The sequence below is a fragment of the Stegastes partitus genome, unplaced genomic scaffold (assembly GCF_000690725.1).
Source record: "Stegastes partitus isolate 25-593 unplaced genomic scaffold, Stegastes_partitus-1.0.2 Scaffold1281, whole genome shotgun sequence".
Taxonomy (NCBI): Eukaryota; Metazoa; Chordata; class Actinopteri; family Pomacentridae; genus Stegastes; species Stegastes partitus.
In genome coordinates, this window is record NW_007579012.1 from 14,794 (window position 1) to 39,374 (window position 24,581).

General features: G+C 41.4%; 4 protein-coding genes across 9 annotated transcripts in view; 1 reads left to right on the plus strand and 3 right to left on the minus strand.

The window, feature by feature from the left end:
• The first annotated feature begins 45 nt into the window (after positions 1-45).
• Positions 46-10,345, plus strand: LOC103369383 (ninjurin-1). 3 transcript variants are annotated; one of them, XM_008298088.1, is made up of 5 exons: positions 46-56; positions 3,291-3,394; positions 7,311-7,536; positions 9,542-9,677; positions 9,763-10,345. In XM_008298088.1, the coding sequence occupies exons 2-5, from the start codon at positions 3,347-3,349 to the stop codon at positions 9,845-9,847; spliced, it is 495 nt and encodes a 164-aa protein (XP_008296310.1). In that variant the 5' UTR covers positions 46-56; positions 3,291-3,346; the 3' UTR covers positions 9,848-10,345. The 3 variants fall into 3 exon arrangements, with proteins under 3 accessions (XP_008296310.1, XP_008296311.1, XP_008296309.1); XM_008298089.1 differs by lacking the exon at positions 46-56 and having other exon boundaries at positions 3,251-3,394; positions 9,766-10,345; XM_008298087.1 differs by lacking the exon at positions 46-56 and having other exon boundaries at positions 3,258-3,394.
• Positions 936-1,719, minus strand: mrpl49 (mitochondrial ribosomal protein L49). The gene has a single exon (XM_008298090.1). The coding sequence runs from the start codon at positions 1,669-1,671 to the stop codon at positions 1,135-1,137; it is 537 nt and encodes a 178-aa protein (XP_008296312.1). The 5' UTR covers positions 1,672-1,719; the 3' UTR covers positions 936-1,134.
• Positions 10,346-10,362: 17 nt separating the features above from the next.
• emd (emerin) lies at positions 10,363-16,793 on the minus strand. Its single transcript, XM_008298095.1, has 7 exons — positions 16,721-16,793; positions 16,178-16,256; positions 15,507-15,602; positions 14,479-14,513; positions 14,376-14,401; positions 12,991-13,071; positions 10,363-12,768 (listed from the first exon to the last, which is right to left on the minus strand). The coding sequence occupies exons 2-7, from the start codon at positions 16,254-16,256 to the stop codon at positions 12,564-12,566; spliced, it is 522 nt and encodes a 173-aa protein (XP_008296317.1). The 5' UTR covers positions 16,721-16,793; the 3' UTR covers positions 10,363-12,563.
• A 2,262-nt stretch (positions 16,794-19,055) lies between these two features.
• Positions 19,056-24,581, minus strand: part of flna (filamin A, alpha (actin binding protein 280)) — a 66,045-nt gene continuing 60,519 nt past the window's right edge. For all 4 annotated transcript variants that reach the window (XM_008298094.1, XM_008298093.1, XM_008298091.1 and 1 more), the window contains 8 exons: positions 23,963-24,229; positions 23,743-23,880; positions 23,103-23,218; positions 22,019-22,151; positions 21,742-21,918; positions 21,405-21,623; positions 21,061-21,258; positions 19,056-20,655 (listed from right to left, as the gene is read on the minus strand). In XM_008298094.1, coding sequence (XP_008296316.1) covers positions 20,471-20,655; positions 21,061-21,258; positions 21,405-21,623; positions 21,742-21,918; positions 22,019-22,151; positions 23,103-23,218; positions 23,743-23,880; positions 23,963-24,229 — 1,433 coding nt within the window. In that variant the 3' untranslated portion in view covers positions 19,056-20,470. The remainder of the gene's footprint in view (positions 20,656-21,060; positions 21,259-21,404; positions 21,624-21,741; positions 21,919-22,018; positions 22,152-23,102; positions 23,219-23,742; positions 23,881-23,962; positions 24,230-24,581) is intronic.

Consider the following 24,581-nt stretch of genomic DNA (forward strand, 5'->3'; position numbering starts at 1 on the left):
AAGAAGACTGGAACAACACAAGTTCATCCTTGGGTACAATTTCCAGATGCCTGAAGGTTCCACATTCATCTGTTCAGATAATCATATGCATATATAAAGTAAGAACATGATGTGAGAATATTGAAGCAACATCTCAAGACATCAGCCAGGAAGGTAAAGCTTGGGCACTAGTGGGTCTTCATATGGACAATGGCCCTCAGCATAGCGCCAGATTAGTTACAAAGAGGCTTCAGGACAACAAAGTCAGTGTTTTGGAGTGGCCATCACAAAGCCCTGATCTCAATCCTGGAGAACATTTGTGGAGCAAGGAGGCCAACAAACCTGACTGAGTTCCACCAGTTCTGTCAGGAGGAATGGGCCAGAATTCATCAAACTACTGTGAGAAGCTTGTGGAAGGAAACCCAAAACGTTTGACCCAAGTCATACAATTTAAAGGCAACACTACCAACGCTGCATCCCTAAAACAGAAAGAACGTTATGAAACAACCAAATACGCACTCTACTGGAAATACTCATGGACAGATAGAGCGGAGAAAGTCTGACTCTTCCCGAAGGACTCAGTAAGGTGGACAGACAATTTGAGGAAAAAGATTAAATTGTCAGACCTCTAAAGCACCATGTGACAGGTTGGTAGTCACACCGTTCTGTCTGAAACTGTTTCTTAGATGACAAATAGAGAAGTTGTGGACATTCCCATTTTTCTCTCGTCATCATGTCATTTAAATAAAGCTGCATTTTAGGCTGGACCTTTACAGTCATTACTCAAAGGAGTGTCTGTGTTCAGGATACACTATTTAATCACTGTCCTTTGAAGCTACGCCTGACTCAAGGTGAACTAAGTGCTTAACAATGTGTCACCAGTTGAACTGCTCAGAAACTAGTAAACAACAGAAATAACAGTTTTGGATCTAAGTCACAAAAGAAGACAATTTCTATGCTGTGTTTGTATTTTGTAGGTTTAATGTCACCTTGATTACACAATGGTAAATAAACTGTCTAACATAAAAGTCTCTCTCTTGTCAGAGTTCATTAACGCAGCTGGAGTCCGCCGCTCTAAGTCCATGTGTTTGAATCCTGCAGGAGAAAGTCTCCAGATGTTGAGCGTCAGCATCTGTCCTTCCTTCAGCTCCTCAGTCAGAACCCTTTACTGATCAGCCACTCCTTCAGCTCCGTCTCGAAGTGACCTTTGACCTTCAGGGTCATGGTGACCTCGTTGACCTGTGTGGGCAGCTCCTTCCCCGTCACCTCCTTCAGGTGCTGCTTCACGTCCTTCTCCAGGGCCCAGATGTCTCCCTCCACCTTCCGTACCAGCGTCATCTTGCGGCTTCCGCTGACCAGGTCGGTGTAAACGGGGACGTTGTGCATACGGGAGCGACGGATCATGTAGGGCAGAGGCGGCGGTGAGTCCGCCGGAGGAGTCCAGCCGGATGGGGTGACACCGTCGTGTTTAGGCGGAGTCGGGATCCGTGAGGGCGGGATGAGCCGCTCTACGAACTTGTATTCCTCCGTGGACTCTATTATCGCCGCTTTCTTCTCTTCTGAAGCCGCTTTACCAACAAACCGGAGCCCGGTGACGGCGGCAGGAGCCCCCGGTGTCCGGTTGTGGAGGTAGAAAGCTCCTGTCAGCGCCCTGCGGAGCACCGAGCACTGCAGGTTGAAGGAGGCCGCCATGTTGTGTAGCAGAGGAAAGAGTCCGACCCGGAAGTAGTGCTGAACTTCCGCTAGCTAAAAGCTTGTCAGAAGCGGATCAAATATTTTACTATTTCAAATACACTGAACAAAAATATAAACGCAGCATCAAAATTGACTTATTTTCTGATTTAGAGAAAATATAAAAACAATCAAGTTTATATTGTTTTGGTTAAAAAAAGGACAATTTTCCCTAAAAAGTTTTTTAAGCTGTTAGAATCGTGACAAATTCTTAACCACTGAGTTAATCCACATCCTAGACAGGTGTGGCTTTAAAGGACAATGATCAGAAAGTGTTATCCCCATACAGACACTCCTTAGATTATTTTAAAATGCAGCTTTATTCAAATGACACAATGCCACAGATGACAAACTCTGGATGAACGTGTCCAACAATGTGATCCTTTTCCCTAAAATGTCCACCGACTTCACTAAGTCCTTCACTTCCAATATGGTTCATACTTGGCTGTTTGCTGATGTCCACTACGTGTTGCTGTTGGAACAACAGACACTTTTTCTCATTTGTAAAAAGGAATGGAATTAATAGAATTTAATAAAATATTACAAGCTTGGTTTATCTTTTTGTTCAGTAAATATATCAACAATCTCTGTGGTATGTACTTATTTTTTCACAACACTGTATTGTCTGACTTCATTGTCAAAAACTAAAATTAAAGGTTTGTGTCTCTAGAATGTTAACTGATAAAGATATTCATTTAGATACTGTTGAAAAAATATCAACGACATCATAGTTACTGGCTTTAGTGGAGGGATGTTTAGTAAAAAAAACAAATAATACATACAATACTTTTAACAAAGGGAAAAGTCAGAGTTGACATACTAAGAGATAAATGTAATGACTGACCTCTTGCCAGAAGTTAAAGATCAAAGTGAATAATATGTTCTGTAGGGCACATTTAACGTTACTCTCTTTTAGATCTCTGTGGAAAAAACTTTCCAGAAAGAATAGTAATGACGAATACTAAAGAATATTTACATGTTGCATTGAACTCTCTTTTGTTATGTTTTTACTTTGGTCTTTTAAACTTTTAACTTATCTTTGACACCCACACACACGCATAAGTTTGGAAAAACTGAACGACAACTTGTACGATTGTTCATTAGAATACAAGTATTTGTTTAAAAATGAATGCTTGTGAAGTCCTCAGCTAACAGTTGCCTTTTTAATCAGTTTTTTTTCTGATAAAAGATAAATGTAAGATGCTTCTTAAGTCATCAGACACATAGTGATAAAATTCATGTCTCATATTTTATTACATTATTTTTTTCTTTTTTTGTAGTCTGATGTGTACATTTTCTGTTAAAATGTTGAAGATGCTTTCACAAGTTTCCTCTTTTAGAACAGGGTTTTACCTTAAGTACATTTAATCTTTACTCTTAACAACACTGTGAGCAGCAACACGGATTCAAAGAGGCCCGAGGAAGCAGTGAAAGAGGCTCATGCTTTATGAATGGCGTACGAAGTGAGCAGTTACAAGGAGGCAGTGGAGGAGTGGGAGGGTCTCTGTAACTGGAGGAGCTGTCGGACTTGTTCATCCTGTCTACACCCAAAACTCTCTCTGTTACAGCAGTGAGCTCAGAGAATCCACAGCGCAGCAGCAGGACAGTTTCCTGAGAGATTATCAAAGAAAGGAGAATGGAGCACGCAGAGGCCGTCGCTCTGAACAAACTGGCCGACGCCGAGGTGAGCAGCACATTCACACATCTGAGATTTAGTGTCTCAACTGGCTGAATGATTAGTTATTTATGGCAGCTTAAGGCTTCAGACATGCTGATGAACATCTGGATCTAGAGGTTCAGATGAAGCAGCCACAGTATAGTGATAACGACTGATGCTGATGAGTTTACACAGCATTTATTCTTTCATTACTTACTGTTAGAGGATACTGGAGGAAACATAAACCTTTTGATTTTACAGGATGAATACAGTCAATGTTACTGTTGTTCATCTAAGTATTGCATGTCCTGTAGAAATGTGACTGTTACCATAAGATGCTAACCTAAATGATGTAAATAATATAGCAGGTTACCATGACTGGTAATAGCTGGACGTCATTTACATTCATTTCCTTAAGTCAGGGTTTGGGTGCAGTACAAAGTAAACAAGAGGCCAACACAGATCTTATCATCGTAACACTGTTAACCTTCTGAACCCAAAGACCTGCCAGAAGGGCTGAAAGGCATTTTATCTTATAGAAAATCACCCAGATTTTAACATTTCGACGGCCCTTGAACTACTCATTGGTGAAGTGCAGTTTAAATTTATTTTGCTCTACGCGTCTCATTTACAAATTCACCAAAAATAAACCATCTGCAAAGAACAGATTCAGTAAAGAACTAAAAAGTTCTGCCCAACTCAGAAGCTTCAGCTGTGACCAAATTCAGGGACTTTTCAACTGAGCTGCAGGTTGTGTTTACAGACAGCAGAGAGGTGGCAACTTGTGAACAAATAAAAAGTGTGAGGAGAGAAAAATCTGTCGGATGTAGAGGTGCATTTCTTCTTGCAGTCTTGGTAACACCTGTGGGTACTTGGATGGTGGCACGTCACATCTTAATTCCAACTTTTTTTTGTATAATAAACAGAAAAGAAATTCAAATTTTCTTTTTCTATCATTTGTGGCATTATACCACAGTCCCACGTCACAAAAGACATTTCTGGGTTCTCTCTACTTCCAGTCATGGCTGCGTTGTTTCCACAGAGGTGAAGGACTTTACATTGCAGTGAAAAATGAGCCCAGAATGAGCAAAAGTTTGAAAAATGCCAAGAATTTGCTTGACATTAAAGGATTGACAAAGTAGTCTTGATCCATGTCAGACTGGAGCGGGTTCCCTCTGTGTCCCTGCTGTACCTCGCTGATGAGTTTCAGGAATTTTGGTCCTGTAGTTTTTGTGTAACAGACAGACAAACATAGAAATTCAGAAGTTTTAATCTCAGTTCTACCTTGGTGAGGCAGAGGAATAATATATCTAATACACATATATAAATAAACATAATGCAATAGGTGTTTTTGTTGTTGTTTTATTAGCAACTGCACCTGAAGTATGTATTCACCCAGTCATGGGAAAAGGAGCAGCACTAGAGCAGTGAATAGATTTGAATGAGTGTTACATAACTCTGAAAAGACTCGTCTTTGCTATAGTTGGATTCATTTAGTTCAGTAACATTTGGAGAGTTTTAAGGAGCTGTTTGATTATTTAACTTAAGCCCAGTGGTCGAACGTGGGCTCGATGAAGGCCGCTAATGATGATGATGCTCTCAGGGCCAAAACTGTGGAAGTGTGCAGATCATCTGGGTACCTCAGTGAAGGGAAACTTTTTGAACAGCTTTCATCTGAATGAATAAGGTGCTATCTTGTAGTCCAGTTTTTCTTTGACGCAACAATCAGTCCCACTGGTGCTCTAAAGCAGTGGCTCACAACTGATTGTATCGTGTGGACCTTCAAAGCTACCTAGTGTTTACTAGTGGAGACCAGTTTGACCTGAGTAATTCTTTTCCCCTTGTTTTCTTTGAATAACTGAAAAAAAAAAAAAAACAAGACACTGATAACATTAAAAATGTTCCCCAGGATCTCACTGACTGTTGTTCTTATTCTGAGGATTCTGCCCTTCATTTAAGTCAAAATATCTACAGTAAAAAAGCTCTTTAAAGAACTAAAGGTGAAAGAGAAAGTAGTAAGCTTTGTTCTTGTGACCTCTTGTTTGGGTCTCGACCCACAGTTTGGAAACCACTGCTCCCAGTCTCTTTACTGGGGCGTCATTGGTGACGCAACCCAGTGTGATATTTGCATCTTTCTTTCATGTCTGCTGTGTGTAGGGATGAACGAAGGCTTTGTGACTCAGTCAGAGTTTCACCCAGGTGTGACCTCTCACCGACCTGAGCTACAGGACGGAGCAAAGCCCAGACTAAACGCCACTGATGGGTTTGAACCATCTCAACGCAGCACGTCTTTACTCACTGTGGGCTCATTTTTCTGCAATATGACGTCCTGCACCTCTATTGAAACGGCACAACCATGACTAGAAACAGAGAGAACTGTTTAGTTGTGCAGAATAGCAAAGTTATAATGGCATAAATTCCAAAAAAAAAAAAAAGGAAAGGAAAGAAAGAAAGAAAGAAAGAAAGAAAGAAAGAAAGTGAAAGCTGACTTTATTTTATTACTTTACAAAATTAAGACTAAACATGTACAACATTTTTAAAATGCCCACAGATGCAACCAACAGAGGAAAAAAACCAAAACACGGCAGCTCCACATGCTGTAGATATTTTACTACTTACCTACACATCGTACTACTCACAGTTTCCTCTCTGCTCTGTGTAAACACAGCCTGCAGTTCAGCCAAATAGTCCCTGAATGTTTGCCAAGTGATTGTTACTTGAGTCATCAACAGCTTTTCAGTTGTGCAGAGATGGGAAACATTTTTTGTTTTTTAAAGAATCTGGTTAGAGCAAACAATTTATTGATGTTGAGTATTTAAATGACGTGGTTTTGATAAAAATTATTATTTTAAGCTCAGATTTAGGTCATTTTAACAACATAATTCACACGATTAGTTTGTAAAGTTCAGTCGGAAAGTTGCAATTATGAACAATTCTTTCTGTTTTTACTGACTGTCATTAAAAGGTGTATTATTGGGCTGCCGCTGTAGCTCACCTGGTTGAGCTGGCCTCCCATGTACAGGGGCTGTAATCCCCGACACAGAGGTCATGAGTTCGTATCCTGCTCATGGTGCTTCTCCGCAGGTCCTTCCTCCATTCTGCTCCCTCACTTTCCTGTCTTTCTCTCAACTGAAGGCCAGAACAAAACTTTAAAAATAAAGAAAAAAGATAACATGCATGTCAAACGCGCTGTCAGTTTTTGGATTTCAAAGGGTGAACCAGTAACTTTTTCTCAGTCTGAGTTAAAGGTTGTGACAAGGAGGATTTTTCTTTTTACCAAAAAGAACAGTTTGTCCACTCCTGGGTTTCCCCTCAGACACAGAGCCAGTTCCAGCTTCCTTGTGCACATGAATGCATTAGTTCATGTTTAAAAAAAAAAGAAAAAAAAAAGCGCCTAGAAGAGCTGAAAGCCCTGCAGCATGTCGTGTCTTGTTGCCTCTCTGGTGAATCATCGCTCTGACACTCCCCGTCTCTGCTCTCACTGCCACACCTGAAGACAAATCACAAAACACACGACTGTGTTTGGGCAACACCATAGTGACGCAGGGAGGCATGTACGGAGCCGTCAGACATGTGAAGGAGAACAAAGGAGAGTTGTACAGAACAGAACCAATTCACCTACTCAGTGGCACTTCTAGACTGTATAGCTTCGCCCCTTTCTGCAGGAATGATCAAAACTATAACATCAACACTATGTGCACTATTACCTCTGTGTGTGACATTACTTATTAGCTCAGTATAACTGCCAGCATTACTTTTTATTATTCTATTCTAGCTCACTTACTGTATTTCAGTACTGTATCATCCTTATATTTTCTACTTTCAGGCACTGCATTTCTCATCTCTTCTGTTTTTTTCTGAGCAATATCTGATCAAAGAATATCCTTTGGGATTAACAAACCTTTATCTTATCAGTACTTACCTCTACTTTGTTCTCTTGCAGGCCCAAAGCGGCAAAAAATATCGCTCCATCAACATCAACCACTACGCCACGAAGAAGAGCGCAGCCCAGAGCATGCTGGACGTGGCCCTGCTGATGGCCAACTCGTCCCAGCTGAAGACCGTCATCTACGTCGGGCCTCAGTACCGGTTCTACATCCCCCTCCTCGTCCTGCTGTCTGTGTCCATCACTCTTCAGGTCATCGTGGGGCTGCTGCTCGTCTTCATCGGCAAGTGACTGAATGTTGCATCGTTTCCTCCTTTACCATCGTTGTGACTCTTTAAACACATACTTTAGATCTTTAACAACAGAAGGGTTTACTGTGAAGCCAGGGTGGTGGTTCAGCAGGTACATTAAGCCTTAAACCAGAACTTTTAATGTCAAGTGGCTCTTTTTTAACCTATTAGATTGCCATGGTAACTGATGCTGCACAGCTAACCTGCTCCAGAGGAGGTTCTGTTTAGAGGATTTAAAACAGCTGCAAACAGCTTTCATGACGACGTTCTCTATGAGCATCACAGATTCTCAGCTGAGGTTTTATCTGCAAACCTGCAGAGCTGTACAACAGCATCACCACTGAACAAAGCCACACAGTTACAGAAGGCAAACTGTATGCGTAGATTTGTCACGGGAACGTTGATGCATTCAGTTAGTGGTGCCAAAAACGCATAAATGTTCTTTTATGTTTGGTCCTAATTTGCTTCCAAATCTGTTTACACCTCTAGTGTTGCAGCTAATAGAACACAGATTAGAAAATGAATTCATCTGTTTGTATTTCTCACAGAGAATGTTCAAGAAATACCAGTAGTTTCTCTTTAATTTGGCCGGAAACTAAGAGGATTTCCACACGTCTTTCATTATGAGACAGTCTCAGACATCAATGACTCTTGAATGTTATGTTTAAACTCTTCACTATAACAACCTGTAAGTCAATGATGCTTTAGGAGCACGCTCAAAGCCTGATGAAGAAAACCTGGTTGACAATTAAAGTTTATAACCACCGACATGATATCCATCATCTCCGATTGGAGTTTTAGGTTTTCTGGAGCCTTGCTGTGTTTAACGGGCGTCACAGTACATCCCTCAGTGGGAAAACAAGCTGCACTCTTGGGTGTTTCCCTCCAAACAGTCAGACAAATGCATCTAAAGCTGCAGAATCATGGCAGAAATTAAAAATTGGGTAACTGGCTAAAATGTGGCCAAAATCAAGCAGCATTTTTAACTAAAGATGTGCTCATTTGTTTTTGTTGACAAGAGTTAGATGAGAAAACCACTGTCATGTCTGAAAGCTAAATATGAAGCTAGTGGAGATCAGCAGTATACATGTGGGTTGTGCTAAATATTCATTTTTTGTTTTTCTGTTGGACTTCCAGCAGAAATAACTAATTAGTGAGATTTACACGTTGTTTAAAGCTGTTATGATCAGACTATGCCACGTATTTCCCCATTTAGCATGCTGCTAATTAAGCTAACTTTACAGCCTGAAGTGTGAAAACTGAGGTGGTCTCTCAGTGTTCTCACGATATTGATCCATCCATCATCTATACACCGCTTCATCCTCACCAGGGTCGTGGGGGGCTGGAGTCTATCCTCAAAATATAAGTAAATATATTTTATTGCAGAATAAACTCATAGGCACAAAGCTCAACAGTGGCAACAGACGGAGAAGAACAACTACATAGGCCACGTTTCACGACACTGGGCACACAAAATACTACTTGTTTCCACATTTTAATGAACATTCCTTGTTAAATGCTAAATCATTGCTCATGTAGTGCTCGTGTAACCACAGCTGGATTATGGGTAACTTCCTGTTCAGGAGCCTTTACTAGTACTGGGCCTCGTACAACTTTTATTCCCGACTTTTACCACCTGTGCATGGACATGTACAGGCTCTGGACTTTGCATAGTCTTAAAGGATACTACTTTTGCTGTGGATAATAAGTAATCCGTGTCCAGTTAGCCATGACCGTATAATACAATTGCATCATTTCCATCCTTTACTGATTTAAATGGGAATCCATCTCAAATCTACAGAAAGACAAAAGCAGCAGAAAATCACATCTTCATTCATTCCTCTGTTTCAGTCGATTCTTGGTTGATTTGTGAACATTTTCTGTCATCCAGAATTCATTCTAAAAGTTCCTACTCTTTAAGTCTTTCTGTTTCTTCTGCACACCAACGTTTCATGTTTCTAATTTGTTTTTTGCCGTTCCATAAATCTGTGCCGACAGTGAAGTACGATCTGAACGACGTGAGGAAACACTCCAAGCTGAACTGGATGAACAACGTCGCGACGGTCTTCGTTTTTTTCACCGTCCTCATCAACATCTTCATCACGGCGCTCGGATTCGAAGGCCAACATCTCAGGTTGGCCTTGACAGAACACACGTTCAGCACTAACACTGTGGCTTCTCGCCATTTTAAACTCCCGTTCTCGGTTTTTTCTTGGCAGTAGGTCAGCGGCAACTGTGATGGCGATACCGGAGCCTGAGGTGGTGCCTCTGCCCGAAGACCTCAACATAACTGGTGGCATTTAGACCAAATCTGGAGGGTTGTGGTGTGACAGTGGACTATTTTGTAACTTCTCATGAGCTCTTTGTCCAAAATATATTTTCTCTGGACAAAGATTCACCAGCTGGACCAAACTTTTAACCGATGAATCGACCACTTGCGGCTCCAGAAGAGGACCGCCAAGCAGAACCTCATCCTCAGCAACCGCTGACCACAACTCCACCAAAGACTGACAACCAAAAACCTCCTTGTAAATACCAAACCACTGCCTTATCCTCTCCTAAACAGATGCCTACAGACTGTACAGTAGTGCACTGACTTGTCATTTTTGCAGTGCCGAATCAAGCACGGAATTTGCACATTTTTTTTGTGTCAATTTAAAGGTACTATTTTGTAAATACAATACTTTAAATACTTCCAGTTCACATGTTAGATTGGTAGGAAAGCTGGTTTATACTTTGACCGAATAAACTAATTAATGTCTCTTATTGTACTGAGATAAACATTTCTGCATTCTTAATGAATTCTCTCGTCTCCAGTGTTGTGTTTTGTTGTATATTTATTGCAAACTCCTGATTATATTGTTAGAAAACATAAACAGCAGTCCTGTGTCTTTTGTACGATGTGACATTATCGTGTACACGTCTCACAAATGAGAACAAATCACATGTTACAGAAAGAAAAAGCTGTATAAAAAAGAATAAAAAATGGCTTGAAAACATAGTGCAATACTTTAAAGGAAGAAAGCAAAGGAATTAAAGTAGAGAGCTAGCACCACTCTAATCAAAAAATCCTATTAAAGAACCAAATGCATGACTAGTTTTTATGTCTCAATGAGGTCTGACTCAGCAATTTCCTGAAACAACTGGGCCATGCAGTTTTTCGCAATCACAAGCAGCACATTTACATTAAAGCGCAGGTATTTGGAGCAGCAGCCATGGACCGTATGTAAGAAATAGAAAACAGATGTAGCTTTGGGGTCTCAAAAGTGAAAGCAAATCGGCATTATCTCTATCATCCAGCAGGGGGCGACTCCTCTGGTAGCAAAAACAAGACTGATCGTATATAAAATAACCCAACTTTCCACTTGATTTGTTACCTCAGTAAAGATTTTCCTGAAGAGTTTATGGTCTCAGTTGCTAGTTTTTAGACTTTCTGTTCACAGAATCATGCTAATTTTGTAAATTATGATCCCATTTACAGCAAAACAGACGATGAAGCATCCTTGACATTGACACATTGCTGCAGTAACAGCTTGTTTCAACACCTCAGCGGCTACATCCATCTTTTATACACAGTTTATGGCAGCAGCATGGTTCTAAATAAAGTCCAAATAAACTAGCGCACATGTCCGTGTAACCCAGTGCAGCACTGAAGCTCACCGATGTGTCACTTTTATTTCTATCTGGGCAGAAATGCAACTCTTTGGCACAGAATAATAACACATATAAGGCTTTGCATAAACGTATAATCGCATCTTTTTTTGGTCATTTGATAGGATTTGGTGACGCTAAGAAATATAGAAAATTGGCAGCATTTAAAGCTTTACTGATTGTCATATTACTGTCATACCCGAGTGTTTCTAGGGTCCACAGTGGTCAAACTGTGTACTGGACTGAGGAAAGCTCCACTAAAACATTAATGGAGAAGCGTTGGAATGGAAAAAAAAAGTCCCTGACATCTAACCAGTACATGAAAGAATCTCAACATGTGTTCGTTTCTCTCAATAACCGTTCATCCAGTCTTCTTCAAACTTGGCAACATCCAGTAAAAGCACGGAACGCTGCAGCTGAAAAACTAGTGAAGGTGGAAGTATTTCACACAGAGGTCAACAGCGTGGTGCTCTGTTACGACTGTAAACTGGATCGACCTGCTGCAGAAGGAATCCCAGAGCTTTTTGTTGAGACGGACTGATGCGTCCTGTTTACTGTCAGATGCAGGCGGTTTGGATAATCTCGTAAAACTGATATTCTACATGTTTCTTCATTCTTTCACCGACGTGTACAAAGAAAATTCTGCACCGTCGGCGTTATGTGAGTGTAACATCACATCGTGTGTCATCTCATGTTGCTATCCTGTCGTTACATATAGATTTTTTTACCTTAATGTCCGTATATGAAACAGAAAATTAACATTTCCGTTAACTTGTTTGCTCCACATTGTTCCAAAAACACATTTTCCAGCATTTATTTTAACTGCATATTAAGTGGATCCACAAGTTTGGGTGAAGTATTCAAGGTAAAATACTGATTCCCTACTTTGGGTTTGATGCTGTTTAAATTAATCCATTTTGAATTTGAGGTCCACTATTTTTCTGATCAGGCATCTGAGAGGATTAACAACAAGGTAATAATATTAACAGCAGGGACGTGGAAATCAGACGATCATGACTGAGTAAAATATTGAACCGTATTCAGACAAATTTTAGATTTTTATTTTGAGTGAATCAGTTGTGCAGCAATTGAGAAATAAAAATTATCTTAAAAGTAAGTCACAGATTTGTTGTTAGATTCATCAACTAAGAGACAAATAACTGTAGAGATGGGGTTTGTGTTAATCTCGTCTCTCACGTTATGCCCAACAATCTGAGTTTGAATTTTAGCATTGATAAACCAACACAACATAAGTCCAGCAGCCTGAAGTAGTTTGGATGAACGGTTGGTTATAGATACTGAGAAAACTGTAAACAATGGTACTAGAGGAAAATCCAATCAGCCGGTTCTCAACAGACAAGAAATCTGCTCACTCAATGCTGGAAGGGTTCTCGTTACTGTTCATCACGTGACAGTAGGCGTAGTAGCCAACAGCCGCTAACACCGCCAACAGCAGCAGCATCCGAATCGCCTTCCACAGACCTCCTCCTGACGTGCTCCTGACGGGTTCGGGCCGACCGCTGGATCGTACTGCGCTGTGATTGGCTGCTCTGTAGGTCACCTGAACAGGAGGCCTGAAACACAGCGAGAGGGAGGAGAAGATTTAAGAAGAAGCTTTGTTGTCATTGTACAAGAAGTGCAACGAAATTCTGTTTGGCATCATCTTTGAATATGTTCACAGTGTAAGAAAAAAAAGCTAAAGGGTGATATAAATAATAAAATATCAATATATTATTTAGATCCAGCAATGACATAATTTGCTCAAACGTGTCACCAGTTCATGTGGAAAGACTCACTCAGTATTTTGATATGATTCCTCGTCTTCTTCTTCATCTTCTTCGTCTTCGTCTGGCTCAGCGTTGCCTCTTCGTTTCAGCCTGAGTGGAGGAAAACTTTTTCTTTAAATATATCTACAATTCAGTCAAACACATTCATAGTAACCAATGCTGCTGTCAATGCTCTGTTTATTTCACATGTTGAAAAGTGTATTTGATCTTTACTTGAGGAATTTCACATTATGATATGATGTACTTCTGGTTCACTACACTTCAGGGTGAAATTTGCACTTTTTACACGACATTTATGTGTAGTTACACATTAGTTTGCAGAAACTGAAGTCAAAAGATGTATGAAGAGTAATAAAAAACAAATCAACTTCAAGTGGACTTAAAAAAAAACGATCAAGGTAAAAACATCTTAGATATATGGAAACGCTGGACTGCCACTTTTAACAAACAAACAAAACAAAAACGGATCAGTATCTCGTTATAATGCAGCGGCCCCTTCAGGAGACAGCGAGAGTGAACGTTTTGAGCGTCTTGTCTATCCCAGACGTTCATTCCGCAAAACTTACAGCCGAGAGACTTTGCTGAACATCAGGACAGTGAACGGCGCTTAAATTGTGGTGATCGGTTGTGATGTGGACATACGACACCAACACGGAGTCCGATCTGACACTACGCCGGCAGTTACCCGAGAGAGAAGGAAGCGGTACGAACGTAAACAAAGGAGGAGGAAGGGGCTGGGATCCATGCTAGGCTAAAGGCTAACCCCTCCAGACCAGCAGGACCGTCCTCCTACTCTCCAATGTCCGCTCCCTCCACAACAAGCTGGACGTTTGCTGAGAGAAACCCACAGAGAGTGGAGGGACTGCTGTGTGTTTGCTTTAACAGAAACATGGCTCCATGACAGCATCCCAGATGGACATACAGCTGGAGGGGATGCAGACAGACAGACAGACAGCTCGCTCTGAATTTCTCCAGAGCTGCTGCAGGAGCAGGACTCCTCACACCCTCTCCATAAACTGTTTGAACTGCTGCAAATGTCTCCGGAGCGTTAAAGGAAGAACCTCCAGACTGATCAACAGCTTCATTCCACCAGCTGTCAGAAAGCTGAACTGCTGATCCAGATATGCAAACACTTTAAATTGCTTTTAGTTTTTGGATCCTGAAGAAACGCTCTCTCATCTTGTTTGTACTGCTGTTGTATATTCAGCAAAATGACAATAAACCTGATTTGATTTCATTACTGTACTTTTACTTGAGTTTGACTTGGAGTGCAGCTGTTGTCATGGAATGTTTGTAACCTGTGGTTTTGCTATTTAACAGGTTCATCTGGTAACTACAATTATCTTGCATTAAAGTCTTTCACATGCCTTGAGTGTGTGTTAAACTTTACTCACACGTTGGTGTAGGCCTCCTGTTGAACCTGTCACAATGAAAGTAGGTGTGTTAGTGAGATGATTAAAAGAGTGGAAGAGGGACAAGCAGACAATCAGGACTCACCGGACTGTGGTATGTGATGTAGGTAACCTCCTCCTCTGCAAGAAACAACAAAAACACATCAGCACATTTTAACCCCTTCACATAAACCAACAATCTATAAACTAAGATATCGTAGAAGGAAAACTCCCAGTGAGGAAGTTTGTGGCTGTGTTAGGATCAGCTTTTCTAGTGAAGAGGAAGAGGGCAGCAGCACCTCAGTCAAAGACAACTAATTAAATACACTGCAGACTATGTGATATTTTAATTAAACAGGTTAGGCACTTTTTACTGTAAAAAATGAAAAAAGTCTCGTATTTTAGTAGTTTTATCTTATCTTAGGTTTTTTTTCCGGCTGCTTGTCTGATAACAGGTTCAGCATTTTGGTCAACGTTCTGTATAGATAAATTTTATCTGATTTGATTTTGATTTAAATTCTCAGATTACAGATTTTCTGCTTTAACTCCTCTGTGACAGTAAATGGAATATATTTAAATTGAATGTATTGGAGCACAATTTCTCGGGTTTTTGGAGAAGTCCATCCATCCATCATCTATACACCTCTTAATCCTCACGAGGGTCATGGGGGGCTGGAGTCTATTCCAGCTGACTCAGGGTGAAGGCAGGTTCACCTGGACAGGTCACCAGTCTATCACAGGGCTACACTTAGAGACAGACAACCAAGCACACTCACATTCACACCTACGGACAATTTACAATCACCAATTAACCTCAACATGTTTTTGGACTGTGTGGGAGGAAGCCGGAGAACCCAGAGAGAACCCATGCTGCACGGGGAGAACATGGAGACTCCACGCAGAAAGATCCCGGGTGTCCTCACCTTCTATCTGCGAGGTGATGGTGCTAACCACCGAGCCGCTTGCAGCCACTGAAGAACTGTCATCTTGTCAAGTCAAGTGTCAAGCTATAAGCCAAAGACTCTATATTTTCTTTTTTTTGTTTTAAGTTTTCCTAATATTGACCTATAAATGTACATTAGAGATATCAGTCTAAGTATGAACACAGTGTTAGCAGCCTGCAGAACGCCGTACCTTCCTCTCTGTAGTACGTCTTGTCAGAAGATGGCTTCACTGGAGCCTCCTCCATGGCCTTCTCAAGCTTGTTCTCATACAGCTTCCGAGTGGAGCCTGTGTTCACACAAACACACCAACACTGCTTCAGTATTTTAACAAAAACACACGATGAAGATTACTGACACGAGGAATGTTCAAATAACCAAATCAATGGCTGAATGTTATTTATCTTATTCAGGTGTAATGCCTGTTAAAATGTAGGCTTATATATATGAATACTTACTGTATTTTTAGATTAAACATACAAGTGCATACCTCAAGTTTGACATTAAAGGAAAATTGCATCGAGGTGTAATCCCTTCTGCTGTGTGTCACCTCTATAAGGTCTCAGTAAAATATGTGCTAGAACAGGTCTGTGGTATTTTAAAGAGAAGGTAGCGCAACGCAACCCCTCTTTTAAGAAGGAGAGAGCATCTCAACAGAAACCTGGTGTCGTCCAGCTGAGTAGGACTGACTCTGGTGCTTTTAAATAGTACAAAACAGCAGATGCAGTCACACCTACTGTTAGATATGCCTACTGTATACACTGAGAGGTGATAGGATTTAGAATTATTTGACATTTAATTGATGTTGTTGCAGATGACTGAATGCAAATGTGCAGAGAAAAGTTTACTGAGTGTCTTTCATACCAACAATGGGTCCATGTTTGATGCCATATTCAGTCAGCAAGCTGCTGAGCTCCGCGTCGCTTTTCTCACTCAAAGACATCTGCAGAGAGACAGACAGACACATGATGGACACACAGAGAGACAGATAGACAGATAGACGGACACACAGATCGATGAAGCAGCATGGAGATACAGAGAAGGGAGGAGACTCATTGAGTTTTCTGCCCGCCAGGCTGCAGTTCAGCAGAGAAACTTAACTGTAACAACACTGGTTCATAGCAAAAGCAAAACTTAAACTCAAATGAAAGTAATTCGACGTTAAACACAATTGCTACACAACTTTACTGAATACTATAATGAATACTGAATACTTTACTAAATACTCTTAACGCCTTTTTACTGTGTCGACCACAGCATAAATCAGAAACGGACTTCGCGAACTTTTTTTTTTTTTTTACTCAGGCAGAAAGCTGCAAACACAAACAGTTAAAGAAAACAAAATGGCAGATTAGCTCGGTTTTTTTTAATTTAAAGCTAAATGTGACCTGAAAAGGTTTCTCTTACCTTTGAAGAACGCAGGAGCTGCGAGCTGAGAAGCAGCAGAGAGCTGAGCACAGAGAGCAGGACAGTGGGCGGAACTCCTGACGATGTCTGACACACGCTGCTCGGCACACCTACCGAACATCCTGCTAGCCTAGCCTAGCCTAGCTTAGCCTAGCCAAGCCTTGCCTAACCGACAGTAGCCTAGCCTAGCCTAGCCTAGCTTAGCTCTGCTGTCAGTGGTGAAACAGGCGGAGTGGTAGAGCTGTAGCAAACATGGCTCATTACTGCTACAAATACGTAGAAAAAAGGACAGAAAAATGGGTTTTGAAATTATGAAAGAACCGATGTCAATGTTTTATTGAAATAGTACACTTACATTTATTAAATATTTTAATAATTATAAAAATATAAAATTTTTACTATACAAATAAAATACGTTTTTTCCAGAAATATTGCCCCCTGTTTATTGTAGTAATAATAATAATAATAATAATAATAATAATAAATATTATTACTACTATTATTTTATATATATTATTCAATTTAATAAAGAAGTATATAAACTGTTGTGGACTGTTTGCATGAGAGTCATTCATTAATTTAAACAACAAATAAATGCCATTTTGTGATGAGTGTTTTGTATTGAATGCTTTTAAGGGAAGCCCTGAACATTATTGAGTTTCAGTACTTTAAACCAGATTTCTGATAAATTATGTTCACTATCATGTCGGCCATAACATAATAGCTAAGCAATAGTTAAAAATAACAAACACAAAAGTCAAATGTGTTTAAAAGCTGAACTAGCTGGGGGTGAGGTGAGGATAAAGCAAGAGCAAGATAAATCTGAACACAGAATTAGTCATGTAAATAAATAAATAACACATTTGTATTGATAAAAAAATGAATCACAAGGTAACATTCAATCCAGCAGGGGTGTTTTCTGTATTTCAAACTTAGATTTTGAATAGTGAAGTTGTAGTGATGATTTAATTACCCTCTAAATGTGACTTCTGTGTACATCTTATATTGATATTTAAAATAAATACATTTTAAAGATTGTATTGTTCTTTAGGGGGTGTCTTATCTCGGTTTGCCCTACATATATTTATTGCATTTTATAAAAAACAAGTTTCTATGTATGTATATACGTGAATCAATAGTGGCTCTGTGTGAATCACATATGTTCAAATGGCTTCTTCATTGTAAACGATAGGGTTAGGGTTTGGTGTACAGTTAAGATAAGAGATAAGATAAAATTTTATTGATCCCTCTGGTCGGGTACCTTATGGAAATTATATTTACAGCTACATCCCGTCCAAGACAGGAGGGAGAACTGTCGGGTCAGCCAGCATGAACAAGTATCATACATACTTACTCGAATGCACTTATTGTATAGCAGGTTATACCCTTTATGTAATAGTACCTGTTTAAAAAAAAAAAAGACTATAGAGCTTTTTTCACATTTTAGTAGGCAAGAGAGGGAAAAACATTGTGCTTTTCCTGCTAATTTAAAACAGGTCTGTAACACAATTCATCATCCATCCATCATCTATCCACCGCTTAATCCTCACTGGGGTCGTGGGGGGCTGGAGTCTATCCCAGCTGACGGTTCATCAGTCATTCTAAAACAGGATATATGTGAAATGGCAGCAGCTGGTGCTTGCAAAGTTTTGCTACTGTGATATTTTTCTTTAAAAATAAATCAGATTATTAGGTGGAAATCAGTAAGGCCCTTCAATAAAATATCATTTCATCCTCAGAAAAATTAATGAACTATATTTTAATTCTACAATTAAGTTTCAATTTATATACTTATGCACTTTCTTATACTGGTTTTGCATAAGTGTGTACAAACCAAACCGTCTTTGGTCACTGACAGCTTATCTGAAATTTCACATTACTTGTATCATTTTAAATGAAGAACTGATTTAATGCCACACATAGTTCCATACAGGATTCTTAGCTGCATCACGCTGCTCTTGACATAATTTAAACAAATGGCCTCATGTGTTTGGCTTGTTGGTCCTAGCTGTGTATGTCAAGAGGTGATTGTGTAAGATTTTCCATCAGACTTCCTCTCCTGCAGCGGCCTCTGGAGGCACAAAGTGAATCAGGCCTAATAAGGAGCTGGAGTTTTCCAGGAAGGGCGTTGGCTGCTCACTCCAGTAATGTACACATTTTCCACTCACTGGAAACCTCAGATGCACAACTTCACTACCAGGCTTTAAACTGAGGAAAACCAAAACCTTAACAGCATCATCACTGCTCGAGTGATTTTAATAGTTTTGATGGCATTTGTTTCACCGTTTGAATAAAATAAAACTGAAAAATAAACACACAAAAACACACACAGCCATTAAACTGACAGAAAAATACTTAGACAACTTTATTGTGTATCAAAATACTGTCTTACAATCACTTTTAAAGCCTTGTTTTTTTTTCTTTATTTATTTCGGACAAGATTTGTTTTGTTCTGTAATATAGATTAGGCACAGAGCGAGCTGCAGGGACGAAGGGAGGCAGGGGGTCGGTGGGTGAGATACGAAACACTGAGCAGAAAACAAAGCAACAAGTTCTCTTCTGGTTCTTGTTTTTTTTTTTTGGTCATCTTGTTTTAAGGACGAACCACAACAACAACATAATCATCATCCTCAGCCCCTTTTGTGTCCGGGACAACTTTAGAGACTTCCCTTTTTAGACCCTTTAATTTAATAGAAAAAGTTCCACACCACATGTCACGGTGATGTTCCTCTGAATCAGAGCCTCGCTGTGTTGGAAGTAAAGACCGAATGCTGAGCACATGTTGGTGTCACGCGTTATTTAAAATTAACAAAAGAAAAAAAAAAAAAACAACACACAGAAAGCGGTGTTTCCCAGCAGCGGTGTTGAGAGAGAGAGAAGAGCACAAACCGCAATTAAGCTACCGTGAAATGCTCTGTTCACATATTTTCCCCCGCCCGATCACTTGTATTGATTTCTCTACTAACAACAGCAGTGCCTAAAACTGGATCACACTAGCAGCGACTAAAACAACCGGGTTAGTTAAGGAGCATCATGAACACCACGTGCTGGAGAGCCAGTGAGCGCTGCGGAGCGTTTTCTACAAATGCTACCCCTGTTTAAGTAACAGACAAGCTGACTTTTATGAAAACAACTCAGGGTCTCACACCAAAGTGTCAACAAACTTACAAATAAACCTCAGAAAAGGGCGACACTAGTTGGTCCAAGTCCTGCCATTGTTCATATAAGCTCATATAAATCCATTATTTACTGTATGTGTGTAAGAGTAGCTCCTCCAGTGTAAACAGTAACCTTCCATCCAAAGCAGGGGGCCAAAAAAAACAATCTACCGTTGCTACGCTACGCTAAGCTATCCTGTCATCCTACACTAGTTCTGACAAATGTCCACTTATGGCTGAAAATGTCAAATAGCCTAAGGCACTGCTAGCTTACAGTAACAAAAAAAAGGTGCATCTTTCTCCTCCCTAAGTTTATTGAACGATGTGATTTGCAGAAGAACGAAATAAGAACAAGACAAGAGGAACATTCAGTGGATTCCTCTTTTTAACTGGATTACAGTGAATGTGTTGCTTTTGAAGAAGGATAAACTCTGACGTGAGAGTTTGTTTTCTGACTGATTAAATAGTGATACAATAATTTGAAACACGGGAGGGACTCGGAGCTGTAAACAACGATTGATAGATTAGATTCGAGATAGGATTTCTGCTGTCTTAAACAGTGGTATAAGGTTGGGATTGCGGAGCTGTGTGTCTAGACAGTGATGTGGTAGGGGCTGCCGGGGATGTGGTCGTCTCCCCACTTCACCACCAGGATGTACTCTCCCTTCTCTTTGAGCTGGTAGCTGACGTTGTACAGGCGGTTGCCCAAATGTTTCACTAGGATCTCCTCGCAGGGAACTTTGGGACCATCGACACCGACCATGAGCATGTTACGACCTGCAGAAAAACACACAACAGGTGAGTATCTGCATCAGGATGTATATAAAACCCTAGAACTACAGACTGCTTTCAGCTTTGTGCTGCTGGGATTCTGTGCACTTTAGGCCAAAATAGATCCTGCTGCAAAAATCTTTGTGGTATTTTATCCAAATGAATTTATTCTATATGTCTTGTTTAGATATTTGCCAAAAATAAACTATTTGCTCGAATCAAACTCTGGAAAAAACAACAAAAAAAATGTGTTCCTTAGTGAAACCGTGATGCCATTCGAGTTTTGGGCTGAACTGCAGGCAGCGCTTATACGGAGCAGACAACATTCCAAACACTTGAACCAGCAAACCTTTGCGCGGGTGAGAAAAAAAACACAAAGACTGCTCTAGTTAATATCTAAACTGTACACACCTGCTTTGCTGCAGTCGACACTGAAGCTGTTCTTCTGGCCGATGTAGCCTTTGGTCAGACCCTGGCCCTTTGCCACCACCTTGCTGGCGTCTGACTGGGTTGGAGCCCCCTGCTGGGAGCAGCTGATGGCACGAGTCACAGGGTCAACCATGACGGAGGAGGTTTCGTGCATACTGTGGCTGGACACGAGTTTGGAACCTAGAAATGGAGACGAGATTTCATGTTGGAGGCATTTCTCTCCTGCTCTGTCCATAGAGCTACAGGACTTTATACTGCAGTGAAACATGAGCCCACAGTGAGTAAAAATGTACGCGCTGCTTGGGGAAACAAAGCCTCTTCCTCACCAGTGATCTTGGCTTTGAAGGGGCTTCCAACAATGTGGTAAGGACCACCGTATTTGATGGAGATGAGATAGTTGCCAGGGGCCATCGGGGTGTACGTGACCCTGTAACCCTCTGGACACTCCACACAGTCCATCTTCACCTTGGACGGCCCGTCGATGGTCACAGCTAAAGCTCCGGGGCCGGCGTTGCTCGTGTTCACCACAAATTCACATGAAGTTCCTGGAGAAGAAAAACACGAGACACAACAGGTAAGACTGAGGTGACAATGAAGAGGGAAAAAAATTCCCTTCTGCTATCATTTTATTGTGTTCTGTTGTGTAGAGGGGCAGCGTGCTACCTGTGGTGCCGCCCTCCAGTCCTGGTCCGTAGGCAGACACCATGCCAGGGTCACCGGCCTGACCGGTCTCCCCAACTCGGATCTTGAACGGACTACCAGGGATGTGACTTCCGTTGAACTTCACATCGATCAGATACAGGCCGTTCTCTCGGGGGATAAACCGGACTGCGTACTTATCTGAACCAACAGAGCGAAGAGGAACGTTAAGGCACATGAAAATCCAAAAACGTGGCACCAAGTGAGCGCGAAGGTGTCAGCCGAGGTTCTCTTTGGCTACCTTGGTCGATCTCGGTGACGCAGCACTCCTCCAGCGCTCCAGACGGGCTGTGGACCTTTGCATCAATCACACCCTTCGCCCCGTTGAGGCTGACGGCAAATGACGCCGGCTGGTTCACCTTCAAACCGGACTCCTGCTCGACAACACATACTCCCACACTCAAACACTGCACCCCAACTAACTCACGTCTGTCCACTTTACAACATCATGATCACCACAGAATCACATTAATTAGCTTACCTGGAGGTCGCTAACAAGGCTAAAGAGGAGGGCTGTGCAGGTAAAAGGCAGAAAAAGCAGCTGTTTGTGGGAGTTAACGTGAAGCCAGAGAGACAGAAAAAGTCACCAGATTTTGAGAGAATGTGTGAGTGTGCAAGTCCTGCAGTTTATTTGTGAGTGTATTTATTTATCTGTGCTGGTGTGAAGGTGGTTCTGCATGCAGGTGAAGATGCATATTAACATATAAAAGTCAACCCATTTCCAGGAAAACAGTCTGAGTTAACGTTTCATCTTGTTTTCATGACAGAAATGGGCCTCTGTATGTGCTTGTGAGAGTGTGAGAAGAGACAGGAAGGAAAAAACAGCCCATGTCAGACCTCTTTAACCCTTTAGCGCCCCGTAACACTTTGAGAGATGGGAGGCTGTTGGCAGCCTTTAGAATGAGGCACGAGAAACACACACAGTCCTTTAGTATCCCAGAAGCCTTTGCACTGCCCAACAGTGTAGCAGCAGCTGCTAAACCTATGCCTGTCTCTCTAAACTCTCAACTTTTAAAACTTATTTTGCAATTTATTTTATGTAACACAAACTACAACACTTAAGTTTTTAAACTAGTAAATGTTACAGGTGCATCTGCTTTCACTGCAAGTTCTCATACGTTGATAATATTTGTCTACTGTGTAAAAAAAATTTAAGAAACTCAACTTGGACATTCTCAAGAAGGTCTCTTGTATTGTAAGAGACACCTGGACTCCTATAATGTGATATAGCACTACTAACTACAAGCTGCTGCTGCTGCATTGATGGCAGTGTACTGCGGCCTGGTGTGTGCGCACACGGATGTGTGTGTGTCTCAGAGCCTCACCTGAAGACTGGCAACAGTGAGGCGTCGGGCATCGTCCGACGGCGAGGCCACGGGGACGATGAACGGGCTGTCGGGGATGTGCTCGTCATTGAAACGGATCGACACCTCGTAGTCACCTACAGACGGACGGATCTCAAGTCAGAAAGTCACTTAAACGGTCACACAAATATTAAACAGTGACGGCCTCCACAGCGAATACATGAAGACAACAATTCTTCACCAAAACTTTATGCCAACAAAAGGACAGTAGTATAATTATATGGAGTGAAACCAAACAAAAACCAGCACTGATCCTCTGAACCACTTTCTGACAGTCCTTAAACCTATCATCTGTGACGTGCATAATTTGAACAAATCTAAGCTTAAAATCACAATATTTAATCCAAATCATATGTCTTCACATTTTTACAAAAACAAATTGTTTGCACTTACAAAAAAAATCTGCGCTCATTGGAGCAACAATGAAGACATTAGTGACTACAGTCATCTACAGTATGTAGAGACACCATTTATTTTATCAGCGTTAGTAACAACTGTGGGCACAAACTGCTTAAGGTTCAGAGGGACAAAGAACAGAAATGTTTTGGATGTGTAAAGATTCGATCTGTAGCACATGCTCCGTTCAACTCGCTCTTCTCACCAGGCTCCTGTACGATGTAGGAAACTCCACTGGAGCCGTCCTTGCGGTCCTCAAAGGCGATTTCGGCCTTGCTCGGTCCCTCCACAGCAATGCTGAGACCTCCGGCTCCAGCCTCCCTCGTCCAGATACTGAACTCAGCTACACAGAGGCCGAAACAGAGTCAGATACACAGTGTAAAATAACATTACAGCAGATGCTTATAAGCCACCACCACACCTACCTGGAACTCCAGCCTCTGCTCTCTCCAGGCCCGGTCCTCCAGCACGAACCTTATGCGCTCCGCCTTCTCCCAGCGGACCCACGGTGAACTGGAACGGACTGCCAGGCACGTGCATGCCATTGTATTTAACACAAACGGTGTGCACGCCCGTCTCAGTGGGGACGAAGCGAATGCAGTAGGTGTTGTTCTCTCCCTCCATGATGTCTGCCTTGTGGACCTGACCAGACGGGCTGGTCACCTGAGCAGTCATGTCTGCTATGCTGATCTCTGAAGACAAACACAGGCATATACAAATACAGTAAGGACCTCTTTTCACTTTAGAAAATATTATATAAGTCAGTTGATTCAAAGAAACAGATTATCATTATCAAAAAAAAAAAGTAAAACAGTTAAACATTAAGCGTGATCTTGAAAAGGGGAGTTTTTAAAAGGGACTTGAATGTGTGGAGGTCAGAACAGAGTTGGATGGGAGATGGAAGGGAGTTCCAGCAGCAGAAAAGGTTCTGCCCTCCCAGGTTCGGTGTTTGGTCCTTGGTGGTGAGGCGAGGAGGAAGGAAGGCTGCGGGAAGGGGTGTGGGGCTGGAGCAGGTCAGTGAGGTAGGAGGGGGGCAGATGATGG